This window comes from Aedes aegypti, chromosome 1 (genome assembly GCF_002204515.2).
Source record: "Aedes aegypti strain LVP_AGWG chromosome 1, AaegL5.0 Primary Assembly, whole genome shotgun sequence".
NCBI classification, from domain to species: domain Eukaryota; kingdom Metazoa; phylum Arthropoda; class Insecta; order Diptera; family Culicidae; genus Aedes; species Aedes aegypti.
In genome coordinates, this window is record NC_035107.1 from 80521768 (window position 1) to 80542107 (window position 20340).

Sequence of the window (20340 nt, forward strand, 5' to 3'; positions counted from 1 at the left end):
AGTACTGTGTTTTGTCATAAGAGAGAAACGAATAATTTTGTATGGAGACTGCAAGTATGTTCAAAAGGTCGATTTAATCTAAATTTAATCGTACAATTGGGTTATTTAGTGAACATAAAATTGCAATTTTATGTGGCTTGATCGAAAGAACACATTTTTTCTAAGTATAACATGATTTTATTGCACTTTAATATCTTAATGTTTATTTCTAAATGATAAAAGAAGATTTCAATCCGTCGACTGAATGACATTTCAATTTACATGATGACAGCTCGCCCCGAAGTAAAATTTGCCGAGGGGTGATTCAAAAGTGATTTCCATACTAATTTCAAACGTGTTGTAAAAATAGTTCCTTGAGACACGCAAAAATGTTGTTTTTGTTACGCTGTTCGAAATTAGCAAGCAAGGCGAATTAAAGCCTATTTGATTCCTTGGGTTATCTGAAATATAAGAAAGATTTCCCACAAAATATTAAGCAGGGTTGGCCAGGACACTCACAAAATCTTTAGCGGTATGCTCAACAAAATAAACACTGAATCAGTAATTCAATTTGTTGCAAAAGAATGGGCAGAATTCACATAATCCTAGCTGGGATTCTTATAGAATTCTGAGCAAGAATCCTATAAAATATTAGAAAGCAATTTCACAGAATCCTACAGATGATTACGAAATAATCTTTAGCATGATTCTGAAATAATCCTAGTTCTCGCAGAATCCTCAATATGGGTTGCTCAGCAACAAGTATCGGAAAATGCTTTTTTATTGACTGCTTATTGTTTGATTTAATTAAAAAGTAATTGTTGAACTATAAAAAAATTGGTCCGCCGCAAGCCTTTTAGCTGAGTTTTGGCCCGTAGTTCAAAAAGGTTGGCCAGATCTTCCCTAGTCCTATAAAAATAGAAGAGCTAGTCTGTATGGCGAACATTCTTTCATAACGTTCTTTCACAAAGAAATCTCGAAAAATTATTCATACAGACTCAAGTCAAAAGAGTATACAAACTTACTTTATCGATCCTACGTGTTAAGCAGGCGGAATTCTACACGTTCCACCCTGTACCAACTCAACTTTTCACTTTTAGAACGTTTAATTTCCGGATTTACAAAACGACGAAAGTAAGATTTTCAACTTTCGCAACCTAACCACTACTTTCGCCGCCCCGCTGTATGGAGAAACAAAGTGACTTAACCACGAATCAAAACAAAACACAACTTGAGCCGATTTTACACTGGTAGAAAAACGTCGAAAGTAACTTGATGAAACGGCTTATCATTTTTTGTAATTATTTTTTTTGGGAAATAATAGAAACTACGTAGTTTTTGAACGCGAGCTGATTGCATGCAAAATTTAAGTGGTGTACACTGCGAAAAAATGTTAAAAAGGTGATTCATTTTAAAACAGTTTCAGAAGACAGGTTGTGATTCTTCTGAATTAATTTTCTCAAAACCGTATGAAAGTTACTTACGTCGATTTGAAAAAGTAATCGAGAAATGTTTCAGGATGTGCCAATTAGTTGTGTTAGATCGTTGTGGCTATCGATGAGGGTCTTTATGCAATCATCGAAATATTTAGACTGAATGGCAAGAATGCTCGAATTTCGGACGTTGAATATTATCATCATTTATTACGACCAATTCACATCAGCTTTAGTCTCTGCATATTCAATGCAATTCTTCTTTCTTCTGTTAATTGAGTCGGCTTCGACCTCTACCCGAACAAGCCCCCATCGCACACCATCCTACATTGAGCATGCTTCCATCATTTAGTCCTACGCGTAGCGCGCATACACTCTCAGCCCTCGCTCTCGGCCAGCATGTCGCGCATTGGTATAATATATGGACGGGCCTGTTTTGCTCGTTTGCCAAAGTACTTCGCTCAGCTCACGCCTCCATCCCACCAGTCCGGTTCAAAATAGAATGCGCGATAATGAATACCGGGCGATTATGTGTGCGCGTCACCACACGGAGAAGACGGCACACCAGGAGGCACTCTCAGTTTCGTTTGAACTCTCGTCCCGTTTCGAAGCAAGTTAAGTCGCAGCAGAGGCAGGTAGCCTGACTTGACTTGGTTCCTCGGTGGTACTGAATCGCAAAAACAACAACCACCACCGCCTAGTATTTTATCTCCTGCGACTGTACGTAGTACACCCTTGACGACTGGAGGCTCTCCCGTGCTTCTTCGGTAAGTGGACGATGAAGATTTTGCTACGTGGACGAGTAGTTTAAGTTAATTGATGGAGAAGTATCCTTGTTTCAGATCTTATAGAGTTCTACTAAGCAGCGTAGAATGTATCGAGTTATCAGCAGGCAGTATCACAGCACCAAGGGTGTGTTCGGATTTATTCCGAAACCATCGAAGGAATTCCAGCGTAAGTAGATTTGCTATTGTGAAGCATTTGGACGATCTGCAGAGCTCTGGAATCAGGTGTTTGCCAAAATCTTATTTGTTCTGTATCTACGTTAATGTGTTATCTCACGCCACGATGTTTAAAATATGCTCCTACTCAAGTACCTTGCTATAATGGAATCGCGATTTTTGCAGATTACTCCTTATCGCTACTACAGCTCACTTATTGTTATTGGAATCAAATTGCCTCAGCGCAGATAGCGGTTATCTGAGAGATTTTTCTCTTTTTAGTGGACAAACGCATCATCGATGCTCGAGCGCAAAACAGCAAAGCCTATCGCTGGGTGGAATCTTACAGAAATCATGCCCATCGGGTAGCCTCGATCAACCCCGTTCCCTTCCAGGAGCCGGCGAAGACCGAAAGCCATCTACTCGAATACTCACGCTATGGACTATCCCGATACGATAGCGTTGACCTGCTCGGTGTCGTTAACTCCGATACAACCTCCGCCTTGACCGTTGAACAGCTGGAACAACTCCTTCAACAAATCTACTGCGGAACTAGCAGTATTGAGCTGGCATACATCGAGAACGAACACGAGAGGGAATGGCTGACGGAGAACTACGAACAACTGTTTCACTCTACCTTAGCTACTTCAGACAAGAAGGAAATCGCCGAACTACTTCTAAAATCTCAAGCCTTCGACAACTTCCTCGCAACCAAGTTCCCCACCGTCAAGCGATACGGAGGCGAAGGAGCGGAAAGTATTATGGCCTTCTACCGGCAATTGTTCCTGTGCGCCGCGGAAGCTGACCTGAGTAACATCGTCGTTGGAATGCCACACCGTGGAAAGCTCAACGTGCTGACGACGCTGTTTCAGACCAGGCCAGTGAAGATATTCCGGAAGTTCAAAGGACTGCCAGAATTTCCAGCGGACGCGAAGGCCATGTGCGATATCGCCAATCATTTCAGTAAGTAGCTTTGTCATGTATCCTTTTAATAGATCTGGTACAGTACGCCACTGAAATCTCATTTTGCGTCACGTGAACGCCGTATGATAGTACCAAGCCGCAGATGTTGTATGTTTGGGCATTCTTTTAGGAATTTCTACAGCGAGTTTTACAGAAATTCATCAAGGGATTTCTTAAAGACTTTCTTCATGCACTCCTCGAGGATTTGTACGGATTCCGTCCAGAATTACTTAAGAGATTCTTCCATGAATACCTCTTAGACTTCCTTTAAGCATTTAACTGTTAGTTTCATCCTGGAATATCTACAAAGATTCCACTATCAATGTTTCAGCAAATGTTTCAGCAAATTACAGTTTTGGCCTACAGGTCTTCAAAATAGTACAAAATACTGTTTCAATTGATGGTAATTTGAATATTAAACTATGATTTATTATTTTTTTTGTAATTTGCATGCAAATGGGATTTTGAATGAGACATTGTTCGATGAAAATAATACACTTTCATAATTTTTTTTCTAACATGTTATCGGCTTCCATACAAAATACGTCATTTATTTCATATGTCAGATGCGTCATTTATTTCATATGGCCCAGATAGCCGTAGCGGTAAACGCGCAGCTATTCAGCAAGACCAAGCTGAGGGTCGTGGGTTCGAATCCCACCGGTCGAGGATCTTTTCGGGTTGGAAATTTTCTCGACTTCCCAGGGCATAGAGTATCTTCGTACCTGCCACACGATATACGCATGCAAAAATGGTCATTGGCACAGTAAGCTCTCAGTTAATAACTGTGGAAGTGCTCATAAGAACACTAAGCTGAGAAGCAGGCTCTGTCCCAGTGGGGACGTTATGCCAGAAAGAAGAAGAATGCAATACTTTTCTACATCAAACAGCAAACACTAGATAACATTTTTGAGAACGGCAATGGATCAAGAGACCCAAAGAGTAAATGGCGGCATTTTGGGAGTTGGGACAAAAACTTGCTCTGTAGTGTTATTTGTCCAGAAATTTCTCAGGAGTTCCACTTGAGATTGCACCATGAATTCACCCAGTTTACCGTAAGAACGCCATACACCGCTCATGCTTCATTTACCGATCATGACACTATGCTTAAAAAACTAACAAATGTTCGCAACAAAGATTACCAAATTGTAATACCATATCAAAAAGGATTATGTTGTAGTGGAATTTATTATATTTTATATTCTATGCTTTTGGAAAAAAAAATGTTATGCTGTGTAAAGTAGTAAACACAAGTGAATCAATGATTTTGTTATGGCAGCTCAAATAAATGATCTTATGAAAGTAAATTAATTTCTACGAAAAAAATATATAAGGCCTCGCACTTGTTCTATTGTCATACATATTATTCGGTTCCAATATACATGTTTAACAAATCAATGTATGGGTAAAAACAAACATATCTCGTATAACCTGTGATCTCGCCCTAAAAGCCATTGGTAATCGAGTGTGTAGCTTGATGTTACCGAGCAAACGAATAGATTTACGCATTATTCAACAATGGTACTATGAAGAGAAGATCCTCCTCTATCTTCAAGTGGTGATAGTTTACATCCTGGGCCATTCATTTGCTTAGAAACAAGGAGCTACACATTCGGTTACCAATGGCTTTTAGGGCGAGATCACATGTTATGCGAGATATGTGTTATCTGGGACTTCCTCGTCTGGCATAATGCCGGGATATTATAGCGCATTTTTAACAAAAATGTATCCAACGCCTGAGTTATTCCATGTCATTTGGAAAAAAGGAACATGCTATTTTATGACGCATCTTATGGTTCCGCATATTACTGTACCATTGCAGTATCTTCCTTTTTAAAATTATGTCAAACGACTATTATGCCAAACAACTGTTATGCCAAACGACTATTAAGCCAAACGATTTTATGCCAAACGACTGTATACCAAACGGGGTAGACCCGTGTTACCTTGCGTTCTTAATGATTTCTTGGATCCCTTGAATTTCTTCAGAGAATATATATGAAAAGAAAATCCTGCGAGTATTCCTTGAGAAGTTTCGTCAGAAGAGTTTCAATAGATTTTCCAGGAAGAACTCCAAGAATTTCTCCATGAAAATATCAAACACTTCCACAGTTATTAACTCAGAGCATTCGAGGAGGTTTTTGAAAATCTTAGTTTTCGTTGATATTTTCACTTCAATTGACCTCCGCATCGACCCGAACACACCGATTTATGCTCTAGATCAGTGATTCCCAAAGTGGGCAAATTCGCCCCCCTGGGGGCGATTTTCAGGCTCAAGGGGCGAAAATTTGTAAAACAGAATTTGGGGGGCGAAATCCACAAAGGGGGTGAAAAAGCATTTGCAAATAATTACTCATAACCTTTGGAGGAGATACATCTCCTTAATCAATTCCAAACTTAACTAATTCCAGGAATATTTTACTTTAGATCGTTATATCTCTAATCATGGTTGATGATTGTCAAACACAAAATGTGTGTGTTATGCATACAGGGTTTTTAACACCATGTGAGTTTTAAGAATGGTAGGTATTTAAAAATTTTTGTATGGGAATTTTGGAGCCTTTTGTACGGGAATTTTGAGGTTAGTAAACTAATATTTTTTCATTGGCATCCAGCTTTTTACGAAAAAAAAATCTACCGTACCCATTTTGAAAATTCGGTTGCACTCATTTAGAAAAAATAGCAAACAAAAATCGGTTACAACGATAAATCGCTTGATGCCACAGACTAAGAAGACTTTAAAAATAGATTTGAAGAAATATCATAGATGCGTCGGATTTGAACCTTCAGAACTCCCGAAATAAATTAAGTTTTTGTTGGTGTCAACAAATATTCTTTTAATATATGGCAGTGAAAAATAAGTTGAAAAGCATTCTGGATTTTCATGTATTTTTTTAGTGTTTTTGGATTGAATAAAAAAAACGGTCCCAGAAACTTTCGCAATTTCTGAAAATTATTGCAGTAATTTCAGAAATAGCACATAAGTAAGTATGAAATTACAATTAAGGAATCATATTATATATACGCGCCAACTGGTGACGTGTTTGGGGAGACGAGACCATCTAAAAACGCAACAAAATCAATGCAGTTCACCCAAATATGACATATTTAAGTGAAAAGAAGTGCGTTTGTACGGAAACCATTGCATTTGGTTCAATTTTGGAGAGTTTAGCCTCCAACTACGTCACAAGTTGGCGCCTGATACTGATACGAAAAGTTATTCAGTAGCTTGTAATGCACCCAAAATATTGTTAAAATTGCTATTATTAATTACTGTGTAGTAAATCATTCCATGTAATTGTTAGTTATCGATATTTAAAAAAATATTTTTGAATGTACATAATAGTTATTGTATTATGACTCTATGAATATGCGATTCGAAGTCAATTTTTGTCGGCGCTAATTAAAATAATTAAAACATTTGAATCACCATCAGGGGGGAGATTCCAGATGAATATTGGCCTCAAGGGGGCGAAAGTTGAAAAAGTTTGGGAAGCACTGCTCTAGATCATCCGTGCGTGATAAAAATTAATTGATTTTTTTTTTTTAAATGCACGGTGTTCATTTTACCACCCCTGTTCATTTTACCACCACTTTCCCTACGATGATAGTCTATGCCCAGAGAAGTCAAGGAAATTTCCAGGCATTGCAGAATTCGCTCTCATTTGATTTTGAAGCACGATCAAAGCAAGCGAAGAAAAACATCCCATCTGTTGCGGTCCACGATCGGCAATGTATCGCAAGTTGTAACAAGACAAACAGAAGCAGCGAACGAAAGACCCAAAAAGAGAGCGAAGATAAAATTAAATTTTCTCGCTTGTTTACCGTTGGGGGTAGGTATTCTACTTCACTGGCAAGATAAACATTCCCCGAAATTCCGATAGCAATAGTGTCCCCCAGGTTTGAAGCTTGTTTAGAGGGGTTTTATCATGCACTGCTATCCTCCTGATCTGATCAAAGTTGTAGCAGTCTACGATAAACAGTCTCTCATAATATGCTGCATATTATGATAGTTACAGAGAGCGATACATGAGCCATTCTCTCAATTTTCTCAGGATTCAATCCCTGGAAATTTCCATTACCAAGAGATCCTGGATTTATCGAACACAGACACCAGGGCTTTACTTTTCAGTCGCGGACTCTAGTACTAGCCTACAGAGGGCATCAAATTATTTAAAAAAAAACGTTTGAAAATTTCTTCTGTAATGTCATCAAAGGTTCTTCTTCGACTAACACCAATTATTATGCATACAAAGCAGCAATTTATGCAAGGAAACTCCTTCAACATTTTTTTAATAAATAAATAAATATTCTAGTGATTACTCCGTGAGTTTCTCCGATAATGCTCAAGGATATTTTGAAGAATTTTATTATGACCTCTTGCACTAATTCTTCATAGGACCCCTCTAACATTTCTTTTTTGACCTTTCAAATGCATTTGAAAAATATCACTGCTTGTAAAATTGACCAAAACTGATAGCAGTGCACTTGAAAGGTTTATGGAACACTTCACATTTTTTCTGCTCAAGATGCCTGAAAGAACACCTCTAGGTCTGAAAGTTTCTCCATATACTACATCGAAGATTCCTTTAAGAAAATATCTCCAGAAATTCTGCCAGTATTCCATTCTGGAAGTTCCCACAGAATAGTTCAGGAAATTTTCTTTAGATTGCTGTAAAAGTTCCTTTAGAGATAATTAAAAACTGCTGGAATTCCGCCATGAACTTCTAGGTTCTAAGGTTATTTCCTCCTGTTATTTTAAATATCGTCAAAAGTTACTTCCATAAAACTTTCCTACACGGTTTTCACCACCAACCTTTTTTTTAAGTTTGCTAAAGATATTTCAATAGAGATTTTTCAAGGATTCCAAAAACAATGTTTTAAGTTATTCTTACATTCGGAATCTTTTAGGGATTGTTCTGTTAAATTCATTTAGTTTTTGTTTAAAGAGACTTTATCCAGAAGGGACATTTGTCTCTTAACGAAAAAGATTTTTTTTTATTGAAAATTAAGTTATTTTACAATTTAATTGATACACTATTGAACAATCCTTTTTCACAAATCTTATTACTTTGTCGTCTGCATTAGGACTGCATTAAATTGTTATTTATTCCTAATTCTTACCTTTCAGCTTCGTATCGTTGACACGCAGCAAGTACATGATGAATAGTTACTTTTTTATTGCATAAGGTACACCGCTTTGAACTATTATCTCGTATCTGGTCCTACAACTCCGTACCCCACTTTTCCTTCGGCGAGGAATCCGTCCGTATACAAATGATCATATCCTTGTTATTTTTCTTCTATCACCTCTCTGAAAGTAATAAGTCCTAGTACACTTTTTCTGACCAATCAATCCAATGAATCTAAGCCGAATGGATAATTCTTCTCCACTGGACTCGGTCCTGAGCCAATCGCTTCCAGTCGCCCTGAACTTTAAGTGCCCTTAAGTCCTCTTCAACTGCAAAAAGCCAACGTGTGCGTGGCCTACCACGAAGCCGACGGCCTCGTCCGGGTTCTCTACTGAATGTTATTTTTGCTTGTCGTTTTTCCGGCATTCGTAACACGTGACCAGCCCAACGCAGCCTGCCGTGTTTTATGAGCCACTTAATATCCACTTCTTTATATACTCGGTACAACTCATGATTCATGCGACGCCGCCAGATGCCATTTTCTTGTTTACCGCCGAGTATTGTTCGCAGCACTTTACGCTCAAAAACTACAAACGCTTTCCGGTCGACCTCTTTTAACGTCCAGGATTCATGGCCGTATAGAGCAACCGGAAGGATTAGTGTCCTATATAGCGCGAATTTTGTTTTTTGTCTGCAGGCTACGGGACTTAAGCTGGTTACGGAGCCCTTAAAAAGCCCTATTCACAGCTGCAAGACGCCTTTTCACCTCGGGGGTAACATCATTATCGCACGTCACTAGTGTACCAAGGTAAATAAATTCTTCCACTACTTCAAATCGTTCACAACCCAGCAACACTTCACTACCAACATCACGATTGGAACCACGCTGTCTACCGGCGATCATGTACTATGTTTTGCTGGTGTTGACGGTAAGTCCAATCCTTGCTGTCTCCCTCTTGAAAGGCACGGATGCCTCTTCTACGGCTCGACGATCAATTCCGATTATATCGATATCGTTCGCAAAACCCAGGAGCATATGCGACCGGGTGACGATGGTACCGCTTCTTTTCACGCCCGCTCTTCTAATAGCTCTTTCGAGAGCAATGTTGCATGAAAGGTTCGAAAGCGCATCTCCTTGCTTCAATCCATCAAAGGCAGGCCTGCCCAACCTTTTTGAACCGCGGGCCAAATCGCAGAAAAAAATTTGTATGAAGGGCCAAATTTTTGGATGCTCAAATATATGCATGACGTCTGACAAAACCAAACCTCTAATTTTCAAAAGCACAAATCTAGAGAACTAGATAATCGTTCGCGCTGAAAATTTGATCGACTGGTCATCACCAGCGGATGACCATTCGACCAAATTTTCAGCTCAAATGGTTGTTTAGTTCCCTTTATTTGTGCTGTTGAAAATTCGAAGTTTGGCTTCGATGTATTTTTATCTTTAGTTCAGAAATTATTTATCACTCGTCATGTTCCCATAAAGTAGACGCAGTTTTAGCAAAAAAAAGTCTAGAGTGAGGATCTCAAAAATAAATCTTAAAAGTGTGGCAAAAGCCAATTCACGAAGTTCAAGAAATATGACAAAAATCAGGGAATGAAGCAATTTGCATTTGGAGAAATCGCAAAAACAGATGAAGCGTCCTACTAGATAGCTAAATATTTTGAAAGTCTCTTTCAAAATTATGAAAATATATATTCCAGCACATTTTGAAGAATCTTCTCCAGAAATTTAAAACTCTGTGAGAATAATGCCCAAGATTTTATAAAATCATACTCCGAATTCTGCCAGAACTCGACTACGTATTGACAGAATGGCCCAGAATGTTTTAAAACCCTAAACAAGCTTTTACGAAAATATTGGTTGGAATTTTCAGGATTTTACAAGAATCGTGTCTAGGATTTCTTTGCGAACTTTGTAAATGCTTTCCAGGATTAAAAAAAAACAGCTAAAAAGTCTATTTTTTTGTTCGCTTAGGATTCTCTCAAAATCTTACATAATGTTATATGGTAACCTTTCCCAGGATTTTAGAAAATTGCGTATTGAATCATGCCCAGGTGTTGGTAAAATTTACTTCCAAAGTTCTGTGAAAATTTGAGCCTTTGATTAAGTGAAATTTTGTTTGAAAAATTGGACTTTTGACAATGAGTTATGTTCAGGTTTCATTCATTGAATGTTGAAAGAAGGCACGGTAGAAACATTTTTGTTGTAATCCCAATAATAATAATCTGATGTTTGCGTTTTTTCTCATAATGAACCTCAAATCATTATCTCAAGTCATATTCATACGTAGAACAATTTTGACATCTATAAAAACTGCAATCGACAGTGCTTGAATCTTGTAGTTGCTAAATGACCAGACTCTAAAATTTAAAAGTCAAATCATTCATAGAACCTGGTATTTAAAACTTTTTAAAAAATAAACAATATAAACAATTACCTAGCTAAAATATTAGCTTGAAAATAAATTGTAAATTGAAACGGTTAGTCTTGGTATGTTCTAACTACGAGTTAGTAGAATAACTAAAGTGCCAAATATGAGAAGAGTCTTCGAACTCTCCGCGGGCCGCACAAAACGAGGTAGCGGGCCGGATGTGGCCCGCGGGCCGTACGTTGGGCAGGCCTGATCTAAGGTTACGAAGGAGGTTGAAGTCTCATCCGCAACCCGCGCACTTGATTTCGATCCATCCAACGTTGCACGAATCAGTCTAATCAGTTTCGCCGGAAAACTGTGTTCTACCATTATCTGCCATAACTCATTTCTCTTTACTGAATCGTACGCCGCCTTGAAATCAATTAACAGATGGTGAGCCTGCAAGTTGTATTCCCGGAACTTATCAAGGATTTGTCGCAAGGTAAACATTAGATCCGTCGTTGATCGGCCCTCACAAAGTTGATCGCCGACGAAGGACTCCTCCAGCGGTCTCAATCTGTTGAACAGAGTACGCGACATTATTTTGTACGCCGAATTGAGGAGCGTTATTCCTCGGTAATTGGCGCACTCCAATCTGTGTCCCTTCTTATACAGAGGGCAGATGAGACTCTCCAGCCAGCTAGCAGGCAATTCTTCTTCCTCCCATATCCTTAACAGAGTATGGTGCATTATTTCATACAGCTGCTCACTACCGTGCTTGAAAAGTTCGGCCGGGAGCTCGTCTTTTCCAGCAGTCTTACCAAGCTCATCTAGAGTCGGGGGCTCCACAGCTTGTCCATCGTTGCTGATGATTAATCTGTTCTCAGACGTGTTCCCTCCATTTAACAATTGCTCGGAGTGTTCTTTCCACCTGGTAGCCACCAAGATTTTGTCTGTCAGCAAGTTACCTTCACGATCATTGCACATGACGGGAGACGGCGCAGTTTTTCTCCGTACGCCATTGACAGTTTCGTAAAATCTCCGCATATCATTCTATTCCATGCTGTTTTGAGCCTTAGTAAAGATGTCTCCTGCATACTGCCTTTTCTTTCTGCGGTGAATTCGTTTCTTGGCTGCTCTAGCTTCCTTGTACCGCTCTCTATTCTGCCGGGTACCAGACACTAACATCCGGCTTCTGGTAACATTCTGGCACTCCTCATCAAACTAACCGTTTCTGGGTCGTCTCTGAGCAGTACCTATCACCTCTCGTGCTGCTGTGCTCATCGCACCATGGATAGACTCCCACGCTCTTATATATTGTTTGGGTATTTCTTCATTTTTTAGGTTTTGGAACGCAACTTGGGTTCTCCTTCAAATGTGATTAGAATCATCATCAGATTTTTCTATTAATACGCATGCTATTTTGCTACTGATCATTATACTTAGCCATGAGCTCAAACGGTAGACATCCAGACTCTACCACTAGTGAAAAAATTGGGGTAGTTCGATGTGCACCAGAAGCTATTCTAATCAATTGAACTATCTTTACAAGCCCAAAATATCATCCACTCTGCTCTGTCTGAACACCGACCGAATAAGCATGAAAATATTCACAGTTTTTGGAAATATAACCACCGTGTTTGAGGAATACAGTTCTGAAAAAAAAACCCTGGTACTAAGCCTATATGCAAATTATAGGAATTTTAAATGTTACATAAACTTAAGCATTAACTATTTAACGCCTTTGTGAAACCATACATCTTTAGAATCTTTGTTCCTTGATAATAATTAATATATTAATTCTCGAAAAACAAGCTTATCTCAAATAAAACTGCCTACACATGATGCGGATTTTCACTTTTGCAATTAAATTATCTCAAATGAAAGGTTTTAATAGTTGGAATAATCTCAATACGCTTTCCAAAGATTCCTGGGATAATTTATTCTAATACAGTCGCCTCTCCACATCTCGATATCGAAGGGACCATCGAGATAGGGAGAGATCGAGACGAAGAACAAATTTTGGATGAATACTAGATTGAAAAACACTCCGTTGCCAAGAAAGTAATACACAAACAGACGTCATTTTGCGCTCCTAATTTGTTTTGAATCCCAAAACTTTGGTCTAGTAACCTTCGATATTGGTCATATCGACATACGGAGAGAAGATTGAGAACGGAAAATCAACAGAAACACATCGAGATATGGAGATATCGAGATAAGGAGGATATCGAGATATGGAGAGTGAAAATGTATGCAGACTGAAGGGACTTATGAAATCATCGACATAGGGAGAGATATCGAGATGTAGAACATCGAGATGTGGAGAGTCGACTGTATTCCTGCGAAGAATTCAGTTGGTTCTTCAAATATTTTTTAACAAATCCTTCACGAATCATATCTAGGCGTTGTCTGGAGATTATGGAAACATTTTTTTCCAAAAAGGACTCCATGAATTCATCCAAGTATTTTTACAACTATCCTAAAAAATCTGCATGTAGGGGGAGTCCTCTATGGCCGGATAGTTTGAATTATCCAAAATCGAATAATGAAGTTAAGATGTTGGTATTCTAGGATTATACTAAAACATATTTTTGCAGTGTATACAAACTATGACGTTACCATGTCCAAACGTAAACAAACATCTTACGTCCCTACTGGGACAGAGCCTGCTTCTCAGCTTAGTGTTCTTATGAGCACTTCCGCAGTTATTAACTGATAGCTTTCTTTGCCAATGTTGCCATTTTCGCATTCGTATATCGTGTGGCAGATACGATCATACTCTATGCCCAGGGAAGTCAAGGAAATTTCCATTACGGAAAGATCCTGGACCGACCGGGAATCGAACCCAAACACCTTTAGCAAGACTTCGCTTTGTAGCCACGGACTCTACCCACTCGGCTAAGGAAGGCCCCATAAACAAACAGTAGCTGTCAATAGTTTCACCCTGATTCGATTTGTTGAAAAAATGTGAAACGAGAAAATTTCATACAGGTATTATTTTGGGTTTTGTGCAACGTAAGAACTATATCACAATCACACGACGCGACGCGAGACAGGACACAACACTTATGGTTCTTACAAACGTTAAAAGGACATATAAATTACCTTTCTTTAACGACCGGTTTCGGGCTTGATGCTGCCCATCATCAGGACGATGTCCAACTGATGGTAGAAGGAAAACGCACATATACAATGAAACTAAAACTTCACCTCGTCGCATTTCCAAACTATTCAGCTTTTCGGCGAATTCGACGGAGTTTTTAACGCTTTTTCCATGGGTAACGGGGTACTTCTTTATTTCATTTACCAACCATGCTGCCAAAAAGCTGAATAGTTTGGAAATGCGACGAGGTGAAGTTTTAGTTTCATTCGATGTTGTTTCGTTATTTCCAAACGTACCTGTTGATGAGGCGCTGGAAAGCTTACGTAGGCATTTGGAACGTCACCGAGTACCGCTGAATCACATCGAAGCTTACCTCACGATAGCACAAGTATGCATGAAGCAAAACTACTTCACTTTTAGGGGTAAGTTCTACAAACAGACCTACGGGCTCAGCATGGGCAGTAAACTTTCCCCCCTGTTAGCTGAAGTTTTTATGAGCGATCTTGAATTAGAACTAGAAAAAGAAAAGCTCTTTCCTCGGGTTTGGCGTCGTTATGTTGATGACATTTTTGCTGTAGTAAAAGAACGGTACTTATCCCAAACACTCGATCTACTCAATTCTCGTCACGATTCGATAAAATTCACTGTTGAAAAGGAGGTGGATGGTAAGCTCCCGTTCCTCGACTTGTTGATATCCAGAAAAGAGGACAATAAGGTGAAGTTTGGCATTTATCGCAAACCGGTATCAACAGACCGCTACATCACGTCGGATTCCAATCACCATGGATCCCAAAAACAAGCAGCCTTCCATTCGATGGTTCACCGACTGTACAACATCCCAATGGAAAAGAAAGAGTTTGAAGAAGAGAAGAATAGAATTCATGAATCTGCTGAGTTGAATGGTTATGACAAGGTGTTTGTGAATAAAATCCTACGCAAGCATGAGAGGAAGAAACACAGGCGAGCCGCGACTACTTTTGAAGCAGAGAGAGAGGATATCCGAAGGATTAGTTTACCATTCTACCCGAAGGCGACCAATGGGATTAAGAACACCCTTAAGCAACATGGCTTCCAGACAGTGTACAAGAGTACCAACACTCTTAAAGACCGTCTTTGTTGCTTGAAGGAAGATTTGTCGGGGATCTACCAAATTGCGTGCAAAAGCTGTCCTACGGTATACATCGGCCAAACTCGCCGAAAATTCAAAACGCGTTTGAGAGAACACAAGAATGCGGCTGAAAACGGCAGAACAAATGAGTCAAGCGTTGCAGTACATACGGTGGAACTCAATCATTCCGTAGACTGGGATAATGCGAAGCTCTTGAAACCTGTGAGGAAGACTTCGCATTTAAACGCTTGGGAATCAATGTACATCGCTACTGCTGAGCAATCATTGATGAACGAAGATGAAGCCCCAATAACATCACCCTTATTTTACCTGACCAGACGAAAAATCAAATGATTTTACCCCCCTACATTCGACGTGTACTTAGTCAAGTATGAAGCTATATATGTGCGTTTTCCTTCTACAATCAGTTGGACATCGTCCTGATGATGGGCAGCATCAAGCCCGAAACCGGTCGTTAAAGCAAGGTAATTTATATGTCCTTTTAACGTTTGTAAGAACCATAAGTGTTGTGTCCTGTCTCGCGTCGCGTCGTGTGATTGTTTCATACAGGTGTAGCCATAATTGTTTCTTATAATTGGGTCCTAAAATGTTTAATGAAATCTTGTTTTTATTTAATAACACGAAAGAGCATGTTACTTCAACTACTTTAGCGATTTTTCCCGCTCAAATAATGGCTATATCATGTTTAAACTATAATTTAAAAATTGGGTCCATAAATGAACCTTGACACTTTTGATCATGTTTGACGTTCGCTTAGTCGACAAAAACACCACAGGGCTTTTAGTTTTAACACTGGGGTTGTTCCTATCTGACATTTCGGAAGGGACACGGAAAACAAAATATACCTAAAACTTGAGTTTAAGCCAAGGGATGTGACAAAATCTTAAGAAACATGAAAACATGTTTTTTGGACTTAAACCAACGGAAAACATTAAAAAATTGAGTAGACATGTGTTTTTAGCCTAAACTTATGCGTTTGGCACTAAAATTGGGACAGTGCTTGAGGACCATATTTAAGCTAAATTGTCTCAGTACGTTGCCTTCAGTAATTGCATCAATCACTATGCAAAATATATTATAAAATGTAGGATTTCAAAGAAAAGCAACCTTTGTGTGAAACCATTGCAAGTCCTCTATGGCCGGACAGTGAAAATTTTAATCCTAATAACTAGGATCTAACCCATAAATCGCTTTTTTCATAAATGGCGATGTATGGCGCTGACGAAGAAGTTTTTAGAACTGACGTATGATCTCGCTAATATGCTTCATACGCTGTCGCTCATCGTGCCAAGATTGAATCCACAAGGCATATGCTGTCATACGAAGCACCCCTTGGCCGTTGTGGATTTGGTATAAACTTTGATGGTGCAGATCATAGTGTCCGAGCATAGAGGACACATTTCAGTGCGTACGATTTTTGATACATAATGTAATTGGGTCCTAAAATGTTTAATGAATTCTCGTTTTTATTCAATAATACGAAAGAGCATGTTCTTGCAACTACTTTAGCAAGTTTTCCCGCTCAAATAACGGCTATATCATTTTTTAACTTCAATTTTAAAAATGGTTCCAAATATCAACCTTGACACTTGTGATCTTGTTTGACATTCACTTTTTCGACAAAAATGCCACAGGGCATATAGTTTTAACTCTGGGGTTGGTCCTATCTGACATTTCGGAAGGGACACGGAAAACAAAATACACCCAAAATTCGAGTTTAAACCAAGGGGTGTGACAAAATCTCAAAAATCATAAAAAAAATTTTTTTTGTACTTAAACCAATGAAAATCATTTAAAAATTGAGTAAACATGTGTTTCTGCCCTAAACTTAAGCGTTTGGTAATAAAATTGAGGCAGGGCTTTAGGACCCTATTCACTATAAAAATGAATTGAGTTATTATTTACTTAAAATATTGTTAATTTATTAGGCTGTACAAAAATAAACTGTAAAACTAATTTAGATTTTGAAATATTACCAAAAATCAAAAAGTATCCGGGCACAGAGGACTCCTCCCCCCCCTATTTCTCCAGGGATACCTTATAAATTTACCTAAGAATTTTTATATTATTACTCCTGTTTTTTAATATCATATCTTCATAAATCCCTTCAAAGGTAACTTCTACAAAATTTCCTAATTACTAATTACTCAGTTTTTTTTTTTTTTCTTTTTTCAAAGTTTGTTTCAATTTTTTTCAGAGAATGTTTTGAAATATAATATATTATTTTAATAATGTATGGAGTAATTTTTACAAACATTTATAATCGGAATCCTGTAGGGATTGTTGCACACAATCAAATACAAAAACATTCCTATTTTAATCAAAAAATAATACTGCCCCACACAAAATGTGATAATCAACAATCTTTTTATTCGTCAGACACCTCAACGGACATAAACATCAACGGTAAAACCATTCATCTCAACATGCTGAACAACCCATCCCACCTAGAAGCAGTGAACCCCGTTTCCATGGGTAAGACTCGTGCTAAGCAGCTATCCCTGCAGGACGGACCTTATCAGCTGAACCCATCGAATTCCTCAAAGGTCGTCAACATCCAGCTACATGGTGACGCCGCTTTCGTCGGTCAGGGCATCAACCAGGAATGCCTGATGATGGCCGACGTGCCTCATTTCGACGTTGGAGGCTCCATCCACATGATCGTCAACAATCAGGTTGGATTCACAACCCCCGGTGAGCGAGGTCGAGGCACTCGTTATGCCTCTGACCTGGCCAAGAGCATCATGGCTCCGGTGTTCCACGTCAACGGCGATGACCCCGAAGCGCTGACAAAGATCACCAAACTGGCCTTTGCCTATCAGCAGAAATTCGGCAAAGACGTCTTCATCGATCTGAACTGTTTCCGACGCTGGGGTCACAACGAGCTGGACGATCCCACCTTCACCAGCCCACTGCTCTACAACGTGATCCACAACCGAAGCTCGGTCCCTGATCTGTACGCTAAGAAGCTCCTGGAATCCGGGGACCTCACTCAAAGCGACATCGATACCGTTGTCAAAAGCCACCACGAATTCCTCAATTCTGAGCTCCAAAGCGTTAACAGCTATCAACCTGAGAAGAGTTATTTTGAACGCCAGTGGAGCGGCATCCAACAGGCAGGAAACGAGATCACCACTTGGGACACTGGAGTAGACTACAGCCTATTGAACCTGATCGCGCAGACCAGTGTCAGGTGTCCGGAGGATTTCGCACTTCATCCTCATCTGCGAAAGCACCACGTGGAAGCCAGATTACGAAAGATCGCCGAAGGCAATCGTATTGATTGGGCCACCGCGGAAGCCATGGCCATCGGTAGTCTCATGTATCAAGGCTACCAGGTGCGAATCAGCGGAGAAGATATTGGCCGAGGCACCTTCTCGCAGCGACATGCGATGTTCATTGATCAGAACACCAACGAAATCTATATTCCGTTAAATGATCTAGAAGGTGGAGCCGGTGGCAAACTGGAGCTAGCGAATAGTATCCTGTCGGAAGAGGCGGTCCTTGGATTTGAATATGGCATGGCTATCGACAATCCAAACAACCTGGTCATCTGGGAGGCTCAATTCGGAGACTTTTTCAACGGGGCGCAGATCATAATCGACACGTTCCTGACCACCGGTGAAAGTAAGTATCTTTCCTTGTTCCAATACATACTCTTCTAATCTCTAACATCCCCCGCAGCTAAATGGATGGTATGCAACGGTTTGGTAATGTTGCTCCCACACGGTTTCGATGGAGCCGCTTCCGAGCATAGCTCGTGCAGAATCGAACGATTCCTCCAGATGACCGACTCGAAGGAGTCCACCCCGGACGGCGACGACGTTAACTTCGAGGTGATCAACCCGTCCACACCGGCTCAGTATTTCCACGCCTTGCGTCGGCAACAGATTCGCAACTACCGGAAACCGTTGGTCGTGGTGGCACCGAAAACCCTGCTCCGTCTGTCGGAATGCGTTTCAACGCATGCAGAACTCGCTCCCGGAACGTTCTTCCAAACGGTAATCGGGGACGCCACGGTTAGCGATCCGAAGAAGATCAAACGGGTTATTCTGTGCAGTGGTAAGCACTACTACAATCTGAACAATGAGCGATTGGCGAGCAAGAACGGCGAAGTTGCCATCGTGCGTCTAGAGTCGCTGTGTCCCTTCCCAACGCAGCGCATTCAGGAGGAACTGGCCAAGTATAGCAACTTGAGGGAAGTCGTGTGGAGTCAAGAGGAACATCGCAATATGGGTGCATGGAGTTTCGTGCAACCTCGGTTTGAGAACATGTGCGGAAAGAGGGTAAGTAGAGATGCATTAGCTTTTGCGAGATTGGGGTTTTAAATTTGTTACTTTCGTCTAGATTGCGTACCGAGGACGTTACGAAGGATCAACCATTGCTGTAGGAGTCAGCTCATGGCATGCCAAGGAAGCGGAAGAGGTGATCAAATCTGCATTTCAGTGAACAACTATAAACGGAGATTTGTAAATAAATGTAAACTGAGTGCTAAAATTTTGTATCGATTTGTTTTCTTTTGCGAGATTGTGCCATCGTGAACCCCTGCACCTGTTCTAATGTCCTATTTTTATGTATCTAGTTAACATCCAAACAGATAACATTGAATCAACAAATTCACGTCACAACACTCGGTTTGTGGCCGCATCTTTCCATCCTCGGTTCTGCCCCATGCTCTCCAAATTGCACTTGATCCGCCCACCTAGCTCGCTGTGCTCCACGCTTTCTTGTACCAACCGGATCCGACACGAACACCATCTTTGCAGGGTTGCTGTTCGGCATTCTTGCAACAAGCCCTGCCCATCGTATCCTACCAGCTTTGGCTACCTTCTGGATACTGGGTTTTCCGTAGAGTTGGGCGAGCCCGTGGTTCATCCTTCGCCGCCACACACCGTTTTCCTGCACACTGCAAATATCGTCCTAAGTGCTTGCAAGTCCTCCTCGAGCATCGCCCCTAGAGGACTACGGGCCTTATGAGCGTACATGGTACATTTGGTGCAGGTGTGAATCTTTTTTGACCACAGCTTAGTAATCCCGATTTTCACTGATGATGCGCCTCCGTATTTCTCGGCTAACGTTATTGTCAGCCGTCAGCAAGGATCCAAAGTAGACGAACTCGTCGACAATCTCGAACGTATCCCCGTCTATCGTAACACTACTACTTAGGCGAGCCCAGTCGCGCTCGGAGCCACCAGTTAGCATGTACCATGTCTTGGCCGCATTCACAACCAGTCCAACTTTTGCTGTCTCGCGTTTCAGGCGGGTGTACAGGTTTGCCACCTTTACAATTGTTTGGTCGAAAA

At 40.3% G+C, this 20340-nt stretch overlaps 1 protein-coding gene across 2 annotated transcripts; it reads left to right on the top strand.

Annotated features, from left to right (window-relative positions):
- Nucleotides 1-1974: 1974 nt before the first annotated feature.
- LOC5566495 (probable 2-oxoglutarate dehydrogenase E1 component DHKTD1 homolog, mitochondrial) lies at nucleotides 1975-19539 on the top strand. Of its 2 annotated transcripts, none has more exons than XM_001650834.2 (6): nucleotides 1975-2179; nucleotides 2255-2366; nucleotides 2636-3316; nucleotides 17417-18664; nucleotides 18722-19323; nucleotides 19385-19539. In XM_001650834.2, exons 2-6 carry the CDS (start codon nucleotides 2285-2287, stop codon nucleotides 19484-19486), a joined length of 2715 nt encoding a protein of 904 aa, XP_001650884.2. In that variant the 5' UTR covers nucleotides 1975-2179; nucleotides 2255-2284; the 3' UTR covers nucleotides 19487-19539. The 2 variants fall into 2 exon arrangements, with proteins under 2 accessions (XP_001650884.2, XP_021696253.1); XM_021840561.1 differs by having other exon boundaries at nucleotides 2241-2366; nucleotides 19385-19497.
- The last annotated feature ends 801 nt before the right edge of the window (nucleotides 19540-20340 follow it).